The following is an 18,124-nucleotide window of genomic DNA, read 5'->3' as shown; positions in this document are numbered from 1 at the left end:
GATACTGAGAATGGGGTCAGTAATCTCGGGTAAGACTAGCACGACTTATCTACTTGTATATGGATACAAGGTATAGACCTCATGTGCTACAGATATGGAGATGTTTTAGCTAAAGTCGTGGGTGGACCTATAAGGGTATAGCTCGCACTGAACAGACCCACAAAGAGACTCTATGGGGAACTCTCACAGAGAGTATCATTAGAGTAGTCTCTTTATATTTGGGTATGTCTTTCCTTAGACCAGAAGTTATTACCTAGACTGTGTTCTAGAAGGCATGTTTTGACTGTATACCTCGTCTGCCTGAAACATGGAGACTCATAGGTATACTGTTGGGCTTGTTCTGAAAGAGCACAGGGCTAGGGTGATAAGCTGAAGGAATTCGTCAAATCTCTGTGAGAGATTAGGTTATCTGTAAACCGGAGAAATCAGGATGACATTTACAAGGACTCAGGAATCTATGCATAGTAAAAGAGATCATGAGATGATCTGCCTTTAGAGTCAGTAAATTGAAGATTCTCTATTTCGAATAAAGCTTACCCTAAACCGCAAGGGTTGATACGTTTCCTTACCCTAGGTTTTATGGGAAGATAACCGAGACGAAAAGAAATACATACGACAACCAAATATGTGTAATAGGATGATTATGTCATTAACCTAACTAGCTCTGGGGCAACAAAGCATTGCTAGTGCTCTGTGTTGTCGTTAGATGGGTTGTGGGCTTATTGGGCCCAAGCCCATTTATGTCAGTGGCTATGTTGGGCCTAATGGGTCACACACTAACACCTTATTGTCATGACTATATAGCATTAAAGGTATTGGGCCTAATAATGGTTGTTAGCCCAAGAAGAAGTTTGGAAGCCCATCAAAAGAAAAAAAGGGCGCATGGTTAGTTAATGGGCTTGGATGGTCCAAGACATTACTAATTAATTTAATTAGTTAAATTAATTATCAAATGTTTAAATTTTGAATTTTGAATTTGAAATTTGAAATTTGAATTTGATATTTGAATTTGAATTTAAAATTTAAATATTTGAACGTTTGAATTCAAATATTTGAATTCGAATTTGAATTGGCTATGAAAAGTTGTTTCATAACAAAAGGATAAGATAAGATCTTGTTGGAACAAATCCCAAATATCAAGAGGAGATCTTTGAGAATCTTCTAGTGAGGATATGAGGCGCTAATTTAGGTATCTGATGATGGTCTTAGGATCAACCAAATGAGCTTCAGTCAGATTTGGTTTGTTGAGAGAATAAGTGAGACAGTTGGTTCAAGTTTGAATGCAACTGCTCAACGTAGCTGGACTGTTATGAGGCCAAGTCGGGCGCACCATATGGCTGGCCATATGATGGTTGTTGAGTCAGATTCTTGTTGAGATATTCACTTGATATCATGAGGATGTGAGAGGAGGTTGTTGACAAGATTTGAATTTTGCAACAACTCCACTCATCCCCCTAGTGTGCGCTATATATAGGGCCTTATTTGAGTGAAGAAAATCAGATTTTTTTTAACTCATTCTCTCATCTCCTTGTGGGTTCCTTTTGATCTGGTTTTTCTTAAGAGAGTTTTGAAATAACCTAGCCTTTTCAAAGAAAACCATGCGCCACTTTTGTGTCTATTCTTGCTGAATATTCACTCTTCTAAACACCTTGACCTAGCCTCCTCCTTCACACATTGGGCGCATAGCTTGCCTCCATTGGTGTTTTCGTTGGTGGCCTTGAAGAAGAGTTCTTCTGTCTTGACAAAGGGTGGTGTGGATCAACATTAGAGGGCTTGCATCTTCAAGACTCATCTTGATCATCCTCAAGTTTTGGAAAAAAAACAAGGTAACATCCATGCCCTAAAGCATGTTTCGTGATATGGTATGTGTTATTCCGCTCGAAAAATTTTGTTTTTCCCTCTCACATGCCTCGACCTTCAAGGTCAGTTTCTTTCAGACAAATTACGAGACCAGACAGTAGCATCCACGCTGAGGGCGCCACTCCCACGCTTGGGGCGCCAACTTTCTGTTTTCCCACGCTCTGGGCGTGGATCTCACGCTAAGGGCGCGGGGTTCTGGAGGTTTCACACCCTTTTCTTAGAAAATGCATAACTTTGGCTACGTTGCTCCGATTTGAGCGCGGTTTGAACCCACGCGTAGCTAATGAAAAATACTATAACATAGTAGAAGATGGGAATCATAAAAGGAGTTTAGAATTAATTTGATAATTAAAGTGATGAAGACATTTAACGAAGTATTGTCAAGTAGAATGGGAATATAATATTAAGTTTAGTCCCACTATTCCGCGAAGTATATATAGTTATGATCACGCACTTGGTTATTTAAATCCGGCTTGTTTAAAAAGGAAAAATTTATCCGGTTTTCTAATTGAACCAATGTGATTGTAACAGCGCTTAATGCCGTACGCAATGATAACAATCCGGTTCTAGAACGGGGTGTTACATTTTATGTTATCAGAGCAGTTTTGTAGGGAATAACTGTTAGCTATTGTTGAGTATGCTTAGTGTTTGATGCTTTATAGTTGTTCTAGTACTCTGTATGGTTATTGCATTTATGATCACTAAGTGTGGGCCTGATCAACTCACTTCTTTGTGTAACATGTGTAGTGACATGACGAGGCACCGAAACAACCCCGGATCATCAAACACCAATGCTCAGCCAGAACCTGTTTTGGCTGCTCTTGTTAGGCCCAGAAGTAGTCGAGGGGCAACAGGTGGTCAACCTGAACCTGTGACGGCCACTATGGTCGATATGCAAAGGGAATTGGCGGCTAGTCGGCATGCCAATGAAATTTTGATGAAAACTAATGAGGATGCGCGGGCTGCCATGGCCGCAATGATGACCGAGTTGAGGACGTTGAGGGGTCCTAGGCCCGTGAACCGGCAACCCACTCCTCCTCCTCACACTGCCACGCCTTCTCCACCTCTTTTACAAGGAGAGGGTGTAGTGGGTAACAATGAGGGTGAGGGTAGTCACCAATCTGATAGTCATAGCCAACATGTTGAGGTTCGTCACCAATCTGACGGCCTTTCGAAAACACAAACCACCTTCCTTTAAGGGAGGCTATGAACCAATGGCGGCAGCAAAATGGCTCCAGGGAATGGAGAAGATCTTCAGGGTGATGAGATGCCCTGATGCAATGAAGTTGGTCTACTCCGTGTATATGCTGGAAGAGGAAGCTGAGGATTGGTGGACCAATACAGTGCAGCCCTTAGAAGCTGAAGGCCGGGAAATCACCTGGCGGTTGTTCGAGACGTTATTCTTGGACAACTACTTCCCTAGGGAGGCTAGGGAGCAGAAGCAGAACGAGTACAATGATCTAAAGTTAGGGTCGATGTCAATTGACCAATATTTTGCTAAATTCAACGAATTGGTGAAGTACGCCAACTATGGGAGAGCCTTACCTACTCCGGCTGAAATGACCTCTAAATTTCAATGGGGTCTGAATGAGAAAATGTCTCGGAAGATGTCTAATTGTGATATCCGAGAGTTTAGCAAGTTTGTGAACCAATGCCGGAAAGTAGAAGAAGTTTATAATGTGGCAAAGAGCAAGAAGTCTTATGGGACACAAGCGTCAGGTGCTAGTGGAGCAACTGACTCTACTTTAGAAAAGAATAAGAAAATAGATGACAAGAATGGAAAGAAGAAATTGCAAGCGAAGCAATCTGATGATAAATTTAAGAGAAAAGGCAACCAAGGAGAGACAGTTGTGAGTGAATTCCCCCTGTCTAAATGTGACACCTGCGGGAAGACACATAGAGGCACATGTTGGTACGAAACAAAGTCGTGCTTCAAATGTGGCCAACTGGGTCACTTTGCTAATGTATGTCCTACTAGGACTGATCGGATTTCAAATGTACACGCAATTGTTGGATCTTGAGTAGGAGGTCAAGATTATACCTTAGAGCCACATGATGGGGAGGAAACTCTCAGGCAAGTTGAAGGTATGATTTGAAAATTTCTTTCTTGTGAATTGTCCACCCAGTGTAATGATGATAGACATGTTGTTGCATAAAGTGTAATGCATGCATGTGAGTGATGTATTCTTGATGATGCATGCAATGTATGTGAGAGTGAACATTGTGTTGAATTGACAGATTTGACGTTAGTCTGATCAAGTGGAGCGTAGGCCCTATAACCACAAAAGTTAAAGTTAACAAAAGAATTAATGAAATGAAAAGCTAGAATTATGGACCAAACTGTAAACCTCTAGGTTTAGCGTACGGCTAAAAACCATTAGGAGGTGAAGGTATAACAAAGAAAAGTAGTCTGATAACATGCATAGTTATGCCTGATTGTATGTTAATGTATTGAGGCAAAGAATAAAAGACTATTGCATGAGGGTGTGAAAATGATTGTTCTTGTGAGTTTATGTTATATGAAATTGCATTTAAGATGGATGTGAATTATTAGCGAAGAAATTCTCTAAATAGGAGAATAAGTGGATACGAGGCTTTCTTAATGGAATAATTCCTAAGAGTAGTGACTCTTGGAAGCACCTAGATAAAAAAAATTGTTTTTTTTTTTTTTAAAAAAAAGGAGGAATAATTCCTTAAAAAGTAAGTCATGAAGTGAGAGTGAAGATGGTATGGTTAGTGAAAGGGATAATATACCATTGAATGATGAAAACATGTCATCAGTGAAAGGACTGATAAAATCATCAGTGAAAGGACTGGTGTGCCATGTCAGTGAAAGGACTGATATATGCGAAATCAGTGAAAGGACTGATAAAATCATCAGTGAAAGGACCGGTGTGCCATGTGAGTGAAAGGACTAATATGTGAAATCAGTGAAAGGACTGATAAAATCATCGGTGGAAGGACTGATGTACGTGCCAGTGAAAGGATTGGTGCACGATATTAGTGAAATGACTAATATCTAATTAAAAGTTTAGGTAAGGGTTGTATTATCAGTGTAAAGACTGATAGGGTCATCGGTGAAAGGACTGATGGTCTATTACAAATGTAGTGGATATTATCAGTGAGAAGGCTGATGTACTAAAGCACATGTGGACAGTAATATTAGAAAAATGACTAATATTAGATCGAAAACTTAGAAAGGGTTCAAAGTTGTAATGAAAAGACTAGTTCACGAAATAGAAAATTTTGGTGAGATTTATTATAAACAGCCTTGTAATGATAGGACATGAGAAAAAAGAAAGGAAAAGAACCTGGTGTTAATAGACAGGTGAGATAAGAGGTAAGGGGTCTTAATGAATCATTGAGAAAATAGTCTGTAAAAGACTGTGTGTCTAACGAAAGGGTTAGCACACAATATGGAGATTGGTGATGATCTTATGATTGCTTAAAGATGAGGAGTTTGAAAGTAACATTATTAAGATGAGGTAAGACCATGGTAGTTTATGGTTTCGTACCAGACAGAAGGATAGAGACCTTGATAGGGTTAAAATAAATAGGCTTGAGGGAATCAAGTATTACTTATAAGCTCAAAGGTTTGCACCTAGTGGCAAGGTGTGTATAAGTATAGTGGTAAAAACCATTTTGATGGTCGAGATGCAGTGGGAAGGCAGAAGGCCTGACCTGTCCAGTTGGTAACGGGGAGAACGAGTTTCTCTGGCGGTAGCCCGAGTTCAAGAATAGGTACGTTCCTGATTTTGCGGACAAAATCGCTAAAAGGTGGGGTGAATATAATATCCTTAACCTAATTAAATAGTAAATTACAGGTTATTAAGTAAATTAAACATGCTTTAGTGAGTAAAATTAAATGAATTTGAGTCACTTTGGAGGTAAAAAGTGTACTCAGTGAAAATTAAGGGGTATAAATGGGTGTAGGCAAAAGTACCCAAAATATAAAAATGGAAATGGAAATATTCCTAGAAAAATATTCCAGACTTTTGGGTAAAGTTTGGTAATTAATGTAGTTGAATAGATAGATGAACCAATACCCGCTTAATTTCACTTAACCTATGTTAAGTGACTAAGTCACCAAAAAGAGCCCCAAACCCTCCCATTCCCGTCTACGCCAGAAAGACGAAGAAGGAGAAGGAGAAGAAATGGAGAGAGAAGGAGAAAGAGAGGAGGGAGCAATCCTCCACCGATTGGAGTGATTCAAAAGCCTAAACCACTCTAAATCTTCCCCTCTTTCATAATCCTAGCTTAGTTCTTAGTGGGAGCTTTGTGTGGCTTTCATAATCCTAGCTTAGTTCTTAGTGGGGAGCTTTGCGTGGTGAGATATTTCCCCTCAAAAGTTCGGCACTTTGGAGAAATTGAGGTGTTTGAGAGTTTCTACCTCCATGGAAGCTTGAGGTGCCATCAATCCTTGGTTGTGTGACCATTGGTGGTAAGATTCTAACCTTTGAACCATGTTTTCTTGGAAATTTCATGATATAGGGTTTTGAATGAATAGTGTTATGGGTTTTGTGAGAATTTGAGTAAATTGGCTATGTTGTGGTAGAATTGAGACTTAGCACATGTTGAGAAAAGTGCTAAGGATGACATTTAATCGGTGGAAATGAGCCTAGATAGTCATTTGATAATTGTTCACAATATTGGAAAATTCATGCTTGGATTGGTTAGTATTCTAGCATGTTGAACAGTTAGTGAGTTGAATGATTGATTGTGTCCTTGTGATGTCTAGGATTGAGACATTTGGACCGACCGTGAGTGATCAACCGTTTGAGCAAGCTATGGAGCTTGAGTAGCTCATTGGAATTGGTGTTGGTTTTGGAGTAGAGTATTGACTGACTGTGGAACCTGTTGGTGGTGAACAAAGGTTGACTGAAGCATTGAGGTAAGCCTTCGGACCTTGGGTGTAATTCCCTTGACTGTTCTACCAAGCCCTGAAAGGGTAGATGTTGTGATTGTGTATATAAATGCAATAAAATAGTGTAATGCTTTGTTATACGTATGTGTATGCATTTGGTGTGGCATAAGATGGTGTTTCCCTATGTTGGTATGTTGCATGACGATGCGTAAATCATACTTGGTAGTTAGCTGGCCAGTAGGACTATTTGCATCTGAGTTTCCTTAGGACAACCTGAGAGCTCGAGGGATTTCTCCTGGAGATGCATTGCACTTTGCATAGATATGTATTTACTGCATTATTATTGTTATTGCTATTACACTGATATGGAACTGTGGGGTGGAGAGATGCTCCAAGGACCCCTGGTTTACTGGATATATTCGTATATCTCACCCCGTGTTGTGGGGACCCCCTTTCAGGTAAGGAAGCTGCAGGAGCCTCTGATGGCAAGTGGCCTTATTTGCAGTAGATCATGCATGAAGAAAATGATGTTTTGATATTATACATGTTGTTTTGTAGCTCACATGTATAGGATTGTAATTAATAGACAATTGATAGATGTATGTTCTATTTATTGGAATGGACTTAGCCTATGCTCATGCCTTTGGTTATCTCTTTGTTGATGGGAGCCAAGGGAGTGATCATAGCGTTTTGTAAGCTAAGTTCCATGAATTGTAATGAACATGATTTGTAATTGATGAGTACTTTAAGTTTATTATATGTATGCTCATTAAGTATTGGATTGTTGACTGGAAACTAAATTAGGTACCTAGTGCTAAATTGGGAAATGTTGAGAAAACGAAGGCATCCTGTCCGGTTGACCAATTTTCATACCCAATATGATGGAATTGGACATTGATGTCTGTATTGAAGTTGTAGACAATTCACTTAGCTTTCCATAGAGACCAAAATGGTGTAATTTGAGTGAGTGTAGCTCAAGTTATGAGTGGAAAACCATAGGTAGGTTAAATGACCTTGTTTTGGGTCACCCAGCCCTGTGGATGGCGCCTGGGGCAATGATAACAATCCGGTTCTAGAATGAGGTGTTACAACCCATAACTTCAAAGCTTAAAAATATAGTTATTATTTGTACTCTCTCTCAATTTCTACCGAATTTATTGAAGATCTTTTTCAACCATGAAGATACATAATCAAGAGCAAACTTTGAAATCTAATGGAAAACCAATTTCTTGATGATTATTTGAATATATATACTGAATTTTTTTATTTTTTTTGAACTTTAGCACAGATTTAATTATAAGAGTTTAATAATATAAAAAAAGTACAACAAAAGTTAAGTGAACTGACTTTTATTTCTATAATAAAATTATTTCAAACATTTTATATTAGGCTGTTATGTGTAATAAATGTTAGCATAGAATGATTGGCTTGCGAGATTTAGATGGTTATAATTGTAAGAGTTAGTTACTAATTAGTTTCTTGAATAGCCCATGTGCAGGTTAAGCTTTCATGCAATGGTAGTTCTATAAATAGGAGTATATTGTACATGAATGAGAAAACAATGGAATATTTCTGAAGTTCTTAGTTTTCTTGTTAGTTTTTCTTCTGTGATTTAGAGCTTTCCGTGTAGGCTTGTATCATAGGATCATATTTTACTGTGAGTATTTTTATTTATAATATAATTTTTTTTGCCCCCCTCAATATAAAGATTTCTGGATTCGCCACTGCCTATTAAAAATGCACTATTTGTCCTTCATTAAGTTCCTAGTGAGTTTTTCTTTGCAAGGTTCTAAGATCACATATTCATAAGGTATAATAATCCAAAAAGAAGTGTGGTAAAACATGCATATTTTACGAGTGGTGAATGACTACATTAATTAAGTTCTAAGAGTGCAATTAATATGATTTGTGATTAATAACATTTAGCATTCTTATTAACGATGTGATAGAGACAAATGTAACCTTCATTTCCTAGAGTTTTTTATTTTATTTTTTATTTTTTATTTTTTAATTATAATTAGATTTCATACAAAGACATGTTTTATCCATAAAAAAATAATGAGAAAGAAAAATTATAAGTAATTCTTTAAGTGTTAGACTTTTGGAATTGAAAATTTTATCATTGTCTTAATCCTTCTCTTTATATTATTTACAAAAACTTGATGTTAATTTTCATTTATTTCCCCAAAATTTAGTGAACTTTAAATAGTATTGGAATCAGTTAATGAGTTATCGATGCTTTCCGACGTTGGTCACTACACTTCCAAAAATAATTTCATTGGGCTAAGTTCATTGGGGTACATATATTGGGTATTTTTTAATTTTTGGATCACCTATATGAAGCATTAAATTCATGAGGTATGATATTCTTACTATCCATTTTTTTTTACTTCTAATTTACTATCATTCTAGTCACGGTTAGATCTCACTTTTTAGCCAACAATCTCTAAGAAATTTCTCAAAAGAGGAAAAAGAAATATAACTTTTAGTGTATGTCCAGAGTACTTATTATATTAGAATAGTAGTAAGTGAGTAGTAGATACTTACTCTAAATTCATAGCCAAAACATTCAGAAATATCGTTTTATCAAATTTTCAACGTCTTTTTTTGTAAGTATACGAAATGGCACTAAAAACATTTTCATCATTAAAAAAACAATTGCTATTGAAAAAGAAAGAATAATTTTCTCTCTGATTCATACACATTGGGTATTTGTAATCTGACATAAGATTTAAGGAAAGAATAATTAAAGCTTCATGTGTGAGGAAAGTATTTAACGAAATTGGATGAATATAACTTTTCTTTTCAAAAATTAAAGAGGAAGGCAAATAATGTTTAGCAGTTTTGGATTGAAAAAGAAAGCATAATTTTATCTTTGATTTATACACTTTGGATATTTACAATATGAGATAATTAAGTTTTAAGCAAAGAATAATTAAAACTTCTTGTTGGGGAAAGTATTTAGAGAAACTGGAAGAATCTAACTTTTCTTTTCAAAAATTAAAGAATAAGCTAGCTAGGTAAGCAAATAATCTTTAAAGTAGTTTTGGAGGGGGGAAACACTCATTCGAATGTTGAGTACTTTGAGTTAATAAACAGAGATTTTAGAGCTAACAGATTTCATCTGCGGACTAGAGCTAAACGTTGAGTCCTTGAGTTACAAATATTTTGATTTGAGGCTTATGAAATCATCTTTCTTCAACACTTCAAATACCAAGAAAATGGCATAAACCAGGTAGCATCTTAATTCCCTTATAATGTAATTCTTACTTCGTTTATCTGTGTGATTTGCACTTTAAATTCCATACACAACCATAACTATCAACATTTAGTTTGATATATATGAATATATAAAACTTCTTAAAATTAATTTTTTTAATTTGTAAAAACCTTATAATCAAAATATTTTAAATAAACGTTTCATTGAACTTTTTTAAATACTATTTTTATTAAAAATACTTTTAATCTAATTAATTACAATTAAGAAATTTATAATTAAAATTCAATAATTATATCAATGGATTTTCTTTTCAATATTCAGTCAAATATACAGAAAAATAATTTAATTGAATTGTGACATAAATATTATAATAATTTTATATATCAAAATTATATAATTTTTACTTTATTTTGTTATTTATTTTTATTAATAATGAGTCGTATTCTTGTTGGAAAATAATAATTTCATTATGTGAAATTGATAGTAATAATTAATATTTTGACTAATTACCGTTCAGAAAAAAGTTATATTTTATAATTTAGTAATGACATTAATTTTATTGATAAGATTATATTGTATAAACTATTAACTTATCGTGTGGGTTATTTTATGTTTATATTATTAAATTTTCTCTACCTTTAACAACTAATAATTTTTTTTATATGTATTATATTACTACTACTTGAATTTCTTTTTACTCTTCACAACGCTTGCTACTAATTTTTTTTTTTCAATTTCTCGGTTATGTTATTTTGTTTTTAAAAAACATAAAGTTTTTAAATTTTTATTATTTACCAAACATAACATTTTTTTTATTAATTTTCAAGGTATTTTTCCCCCAAACTTCTCTAGGTAATTTGCGTGTGTACGGTTTCTACCATTTTTAATCCTTACGTTTTAAATATAGTTGTCCTTCTTAATTATCCTATTATTTAATGAGTTGACCTTTGCATTGTTACCCTCGATATTAATATCTCATTATATTAGTTTTTTTATAGATTTTAATTATTAAATTAATCTTCAAATATGTAAAAGTTAAAATGATTAATAAATTTGTCCTTTTATATTTTCATTTTCAATTTTCATAAGAATGAATATGCAGTATTTAATATATTTAGATTATTAATCTTGTAAAAAACTTTGAATACACCATTCCAAAAGCTAGCTGATAAAACAAAATCTTCAGAAGAATATACATATAAATTCTGAACAGTCTGCTGATCTCTTGAACATCTTGATTAAGCAGACTTGTAAGAAACATCTGAACATCTTGATTATAATTTTCTTATAAGCAAAATAAATTAATAATTCCGAACATGTATTAATTAAATTATTTATTCTGAAAATTACAAGTAATCTGATCGACATTTAAGTTAAAATTTACATTAAATTATTATATTGCATATAAGAATTCGAAAAGTTTTCTAAACTCCATCGTCGATTTTTTTTATATATTAAAAAAACACTATATTATATATTTTTTCGTAAGATAATTACTTTTCCTAAAATAAAATAAAATTGAACGAAGATTATTGTAGGGTTAATTTAGACTCAAATGATAGTAAATCTTAATTTCTTCAAGTGAGAATCAATCGCTGAGAGATTTTAATAGAGCTTCTGCATGTTTCTCATCTAATTAAACTTGAACTAATTTAATTATCAAAAGTATTTATTTTGAAAAATATTTTAACATAAGAATATTATTTTGCTTTTTTGTAGTTTTATTACAAAAATATTATTTTATTTTAATTTTTTCGAAATAAAAATCTCAACCCAACCTTTGATTTGATTGGATCGATTCAGATTAAAAAACAAATCCAATTTATCCTAATCCAACACAAATTTTCTTACGATTTTTTTTTATTTAGTTCAATTTTAATTTTCTTTTGTTAAGACTGACTATACTCAGCTTGCAATTGTTCTTAACTATATATTTTAAGTTTTAGGGAAGGATATTGTAACAATCTATTAGTGTTATTACTAATCAATTTCACCGTTAGATTGATTATGTTGATCCAACGACGGTTATATTTATTTTCATATTTGTATGGTTATGATTAGGGGTGAAAGTGGGCAGGGCTGGGTCAAGCTTTGCTTCGAAAAGTTCAAGCCTACTCCAAAAAATTTCAAATTTGTCTGGCCCAAACCTAGTATAAGTCTAACTGTTAACCTGACTTGGCCCGTTTATAAAAAGACAAATGACCTGACCTAGCCCATTAGCCTGTTAATTCTTAACTTCCAAACAGAACCATGAATGAATTTTACAAAATACTCAAATTCTGTTGCTAAACCAAATCAACGTCCAAATGAATCATGAATCACAGCAAAATTCATACAATCTGCATTTAAGTCACTTTCAAAAACAAAATGCTCAAACTAAATAACATATATTTCATCAGATCCAATAAACAAATCCATACTATGTAAATTAAAATAATTACATAAATTCAACAAACACATCATGATGCTTGTAGTAAGTATAACCTCTCCCAAAAACCTTTTGATATATTCATATACACAATCTAACATGTTGAGATATTGGTTTCTCCTACATAAGAAATGAAGTCAGATTTTTATTAAAATATAATCGAATATAATTAAGTTATACATAATTGCAATTGATTAAATTTATATCTTTTGTTTTTTTTAAGGCATACTTATTCTATTTTACTTTATTTAAAATAAATAGTACAATATAGGCCGGCCTGTAGGCTTATAGGTCAGGCCTTGTGAAAGTGGGCCTACGGCCTTTTTATTAAACAAGCATTTTCAAGGCTCAAGTCCGGTCTATATTACGAAATATATTAAGTCAGGTCTGGCCTGATGTAGGCCGAGCCGTAGGCCCCTGTAGGTCGGCCCGGCCCAATTTCACCCCTAGTTATGTTTCCTCATATTTAATATTTTATATTTATTTTTACTTTTGTATGGTTATGATTTCACATATTTATTGCTTTCACATTAAATATGGGGAATCATAATTATACAAAGATAGAAATAAATATAATTGTTGGATCAACATATTCGATCTAACGGTGAGATTGATTGGTAGTAATATTGGTAGTAACACTAATTAATTGTTACAATATCTTACCCCTAAAACTTAAAAGCACAAAATTTAAATCAAATAATCAAAATAAGCATCATATCTCCTTACCTGTTAAGCCAACCCCTGAGTTTGAGCTAATTTCTTCAAGTATCATGAATTTGAAGTATTATGTTACTCTACCATCTTTTTTATATAAGTGAATTACATTTTATGGATGTACAAATTATAATTCTTGTGATTGTATTTTTTTGCTTTTGGATATAGTTGGTGATACTTTTATTTCTTTTGTTTTTAAAATTATTTTTATGAGAAAGTAAAGGAGAACACGGATGCTTTTGAAATACTTCAGGATTCGTTCCAAAATCATTTTTCCTTGTACCCAACATTCAGTTGCCTCCAATATTCTGGTTGTTTACATCGGATTCTTATTTGGAGAGGTAAGTTTGTTATTTATTTATTTATTTATTTTTTGGTTGAATATTCATTTATTTTTAAATGTACATTTTTTTCCCTTGCTTTTTCTCTTTGTTTTGTCCTGGAATATTTTTTTCTCGTTGAACAAAAGTATCTTGGAAGTAAAAAGACGCGATGATAACTGTACCTAGAGTGCTTTAAAGTTAGGGTGTAAATGAGTAAAGTCAGTACAAATTTTACCAATAGACTAGATTTATGTAAAATATTTCAAACATAATTTCATTGAATAACCTAGTACAAGTTAAATTTTAAGTTTGACATTTATCGTTTTTAAAAAATACGGCTTGATCTATCAAGCTTATCAAACCTTAAAAAATGACATATTATATATGCTCTATAAATTAGGCTATAATTATTATGTTTCTTTTGTGAGTTTAGGTTGATGCAAAGTTGAAGCAATCCAATTGTTGAAGACACAATCCAAAATATTGACAATTTAATCGTGTTTCTTGAAATCAAAAACAAAATAATTGCAGTTTATCCAAAAATAATAATAATAATAATAATTGCTAGGATGCATAATGCTCAATTATATTTCAAAAAAAAAAAATCAATTCATTAATGTATTACATCATTCCATCCAAGAAAAAGGAAAATCATGATAATCACAAAAGCCAAAAGATAAAGACAAAAAAATGTAACATCCCGGGCGCTGACGAGCGCGGGGAGTGATCGCCGGCGCGAAAGGGCACGGACAAGGAGCGACTCCTGACAGGCTTCCAGCTGGGGGTTACATGCATGAATGAATCGAATCGACACCCGAAAGAGAGGGATTCCAAAAGCTGTGCAGGTATGAGACTGCACAGTTTGGGATAGCTTATAAGAATTAATTGGTACTACCTATACTAACAAGATGCATCTACTTTTCGGTAGCCCGAAACAGAAGAACTTCATAGTTAAGCGTGCTTGACTTGGAGCAAATCTGGGATGGGTGACCTCCTGGAAAGTTTTCTCGGAAAGTCTGCGAGTGAGAAAAAAGCACACCGAAAAGTCTCGTATTAGTATGTGGGGATAGTCATTGATTCTTGAAGCGGTCGGGCGTTACAAGTGGTATCAGAGCAGGGCCTCTCTTCCAGTATGGTGTGATTCGAGGACGAACCAGGCGAAATCTGGTGGGCATGTAACATTGTAACACCCCTTTCTAGAACCGGTTTGTTAACATTACTTTATGATATTAAGCGCAGTTACAATCACATTGGTTCAATTAAAAATCCGGATAAATTTTCATTTTATTTTTAAAACTTACTTGCTTTTCATTTTTAACATCGCCGAGTTTAAAATAACCAATTGCGTGACCATAACCTTATTACCTTGCGGAATAATCAAAACTAAACTTAACATCATATTATTATTTTGTTCAAGTTCAATAATAAACTATCTTCTCTTTTTATTAAGTTGGGAATTCTATACTTTCTTTACAGTTCTCATCTCCCATCATGTTATAGATCTCTCAGTTAGCTTCGTGTGGGTTCAAATCGCGCCCAAATCGGAGGTCTGTAGCCCAAGTTATGCTAATTTTACTAAACTATGTTCATGCTATTTTCGGGATGCGCGCCCGAGCGCTCAAATGAGCGCTCGCGCGCCCAACGTAGTAGGATTTTGCCATCGTCAGGTTTTTCAGCGCGCTTGAGCGCCCAAATCAGCGCTTGAGCGCCAATAGTGAGGGGATTTCATTTATTTTCATGTATATAGCGCGCTTGAGCGCCCATCTCAGCGCTTGAGCGCCCTACTCCTGGGGCAGATTTGATCTCCCTTGTTTTTGGTGAGTTTCTTGGAGAAATTTCAATCCATTTTCAATCTTCAAGTGTCATAACACCTAATTGACAAGAAAAGACCAACCATGGTCACACACCATGTGGCACCTACATTTCATAAGCACTTTACCAATTCATCATACAATTCAAAATGATAAACATAACTACATATTCATCCATCCATCAAGGTCTCAATTACATCCTTGTTCTTACAAATTTCATATACATGCCAAATGACTTAGCTACAAAAAGAACATGATCAAAGCTATTAGCCATATACAACAAGGAATTCACCACCACAATGATCATGCACTAAGTCCTCCAAAATACATCATGTAACGCCTGCCAACTTGCAAGGATCAACGACTGCCCCCACACACTAACACGAGCCTTTTCAGCGTGCTTTGTCCTCACTCGCACACTTCTCGGGAAAACTTCCCAGGAGGTCACCCATCCCAGAATTGCCCCAAGTCAAGCACGCTTAACTATGGAGTGCTTCCGTTCTGGGCTACCGAAAAGTAGATGCATCTTGTTAGTATAGGTAGTACCAATTAATTTTTATAAGCCATTCTCAATTTTACTGTCCCATACCAGCACAGTCTCTGGAATCTCTCTCTTTCGGGTGTTGATTCGATTCATTCATGTACCCCCATCGCTGGAAGCCTGCCAGGAGCCGCTCCTTGTCCATGCCCTTTCGCACCGGCGATCACTCCCCGCCCTCGTCAGCGCCCGGGATGTTACATGCCCACCAGCTTCTGCTTGGTTCGTCCTCGAACCACACCGTACTGGAAGAGAGGCCATGCTCTGATACCACTAGTAACACATGGCCGCTTCAAGAATCAACGACTATCCCCATATACTAACACGAGATTTTTCAGTTTGCTTTTTCCTCACTCGCACACTTCCCTGGAAAACTTCCCAGGAGGTCACCCATCCCGGAATTGCTCCAAGTCAAGCACGCTTAACTATGAAGTTCTTCCGTTCCGGGCTACCGAAAAGTAGATGCATTTTGTTTATCAATCCAACATCTCATCATCATGCAATAAAGAATTAATTGCACTGTGCACTCGGCACACCAGGACTACCCGATAAGTCTCAACCCAAAGCAGTAGCCACATGTAACTTCCAAGAACCACACCTCTTAGGTTACATTTTCCAAAAAGGAAGCCCATGCTACAATTTTTTTCCCAGGCTAGCACACCCTCAAAGGAATATCCATAGGTGGCACTATCACAAATTTCTTGCAATAAATATTTCACTAAGTTTATCCACCTAATCCTTACACACAAGGAACACTGATTAGACTCATCCTGCAAGTCAGCGCACCAGCGATCACTCCCCGCCCTCGTCAGCGCTCAGGATGTTACACATCATATGGCCATGTAAATGACATATATATATATATATATATATATATATATATATATATATATATATATATCTATCTAACAATCCTAATGGACATGCAATCCCAAAATGACAAGCTATCATGTGCCATCTACTCAGGCCTCTTGCCTTGTTCCACATCATCCATGCTAGTACCTGAAATAGCATTCCCCAAACGGTGTGAGATAAAACTCAATAAACCTAGGATTCTTAGAGAGTTCCTCCAACCCCAGAGTTCACTTCCTGCATTAAGGGTTAGTATCCACATGGCATGAACTACATCATATATCCAGAGGCAATAACAGTAATGATTTAATTACAGTATACTCATGCATTCAAATGGCCAAAGAATTAAACAATCAAATCATCACACACGCTTCATTGCATCTTAGTCCTTTCCACTAAGAATACAACCTAGCCCCTAGTGCTTGTCCATTGGCTCTTTCTCCAAAGGTACAACAATATTATATGAATGCAAACATACCATAATACTAACATTACCACTCAATCATCCATTCATTAACCATTACTTCCATAAAAGCAATGGTGGAACAACAAGAGGGATTAACCTCCAAGATCCAAAGGTTTACCTCTTGATGTTTTCCCTCCTTTGGAAGCTTTCTTCTAGCTCACCTATCCACACCAACCTTTCTTGGTATGTCCACTTGGCAATTCCTTCTAATCACCAATACGCCCTATTCAAGAGTGTGAAATCAATCAACATACATCAATGAATACCTTTATATTCATCAACAACATATAAAATTCATGCATTCAAATTCACACCACAATTAAAGCATAAACTTACCAATCTAAATGAGCTACTCAAGCTCCATGGCTCCCTCCAATAGTTGGTCACTCAAGGATGATCTACTTGCCTCAATCCTAGCAATCACGTGGACAAATCAATCATCCAACCAAACCATTGTTTTCAATGCAAGAAAATCCTTAATTTCAAGCATAGATTTCTTCAAATTTCAAAGTATACTAACATGACAAACTAAACTCATTTTTACCGTTTATTTATCATTCCTAACAACATTTCCAAAGGAATTTAGTCTCAATCTTACTCAAACTCATAAAACCCACAAAATTACTATCCATCGTCTTCAACCTCATGCAACCTCCATGGAAACAAGGTTTGAGAAGTGAAAACTTACCCCAAAAGATCACAACCAATGAATGGTGGTCTCCTAAGCTCCCATGGATGAAAATGTCCCCAAACACCCCAAATCATCAAGTGGGTCGAAATCTTTGGAGGGAGATATCTCACTCCACAATGTTTCCAACTCACAACTAAGCTAGGATTTCAAATGAGGGAAGGATTCTCTACATTTTTGGCTTTGGAATGGATGGATTTGGTGGAGAATCAAGGGAGTTAGGGTTTAGGGCTTCAAAGTTAGTTCTCTCCTCCTCCCTCTCTGATTTGCTCGATGAAGAAGGAGGAAAATTGAAGGAAGTGAGCTAATTTTCCAACTTACATATGTTAAGTTATTTTAACAGGGTATAAGCTTATCTAT

At 35.2% G+C, this 18,124-nt stretch overlaps 1 protein-coding gene across 1 annotated transcript; it reads left to right on the top strand.

Annotated features, from left to right (window-relative positions):
- Positions 1-3,074: 3,074 nt before the first annotated feature.
- Positions 3,075-3,881, top strand: LOC133290440 (uncharacterized). The gene is made up of 2 exons (XM_061488517.1): positions 3,075-3,374; positions 3,468-3,881. Exons 1-2 carry the CDS (start codon positions 3,075-3,077, stop codon positions 3,879-3,881), a joined length of 714 nt encoding a protein of 237 aa, XP_061344501.1.
- The last annotated feature ends 14,243 nt before the right edge of the window (positions 3,882-18,124 follow it).

This window comes from Gastrolobium bilobum, unplaced genomic scaffold, assembly GCF_033153095.1.
Source record: "Gastrolobium bilobum isolate Gb01-03AN ecotype WA unplaced genomic scaffold, APGP_CSIRO_Gbil_v1 utg6714, whole genome shotgun sequence".
Taxonomy (NCBI): Eukaryota; Viridiplantae; Streptophyta; class Magnoliopsida; order Fabales; family Fabaceae; genus Gastrolobium; species Gastrolobium bilobum.
Note: the sequence above shows the minus strand (reverse complement) of the source record. Positions and strands in the feature narration are given on the sequence as shown.

Coding starts and splice junctions, on each gene's coding strand:
- LOC133290440 (XM_061488517.1), top strand. CDS start 3,075: ATGGCGGCAGCAAAATGGCTCCAGGGAATGGAGAAGATCTTCAGGGTG. Junction 3,375..3,467: donor TTGCTAAATTCAACGAATTG/GTGAAGTACGCC, acceptor ATGTCTCGGAAG/ATGTCTAATTGTGATATCCG.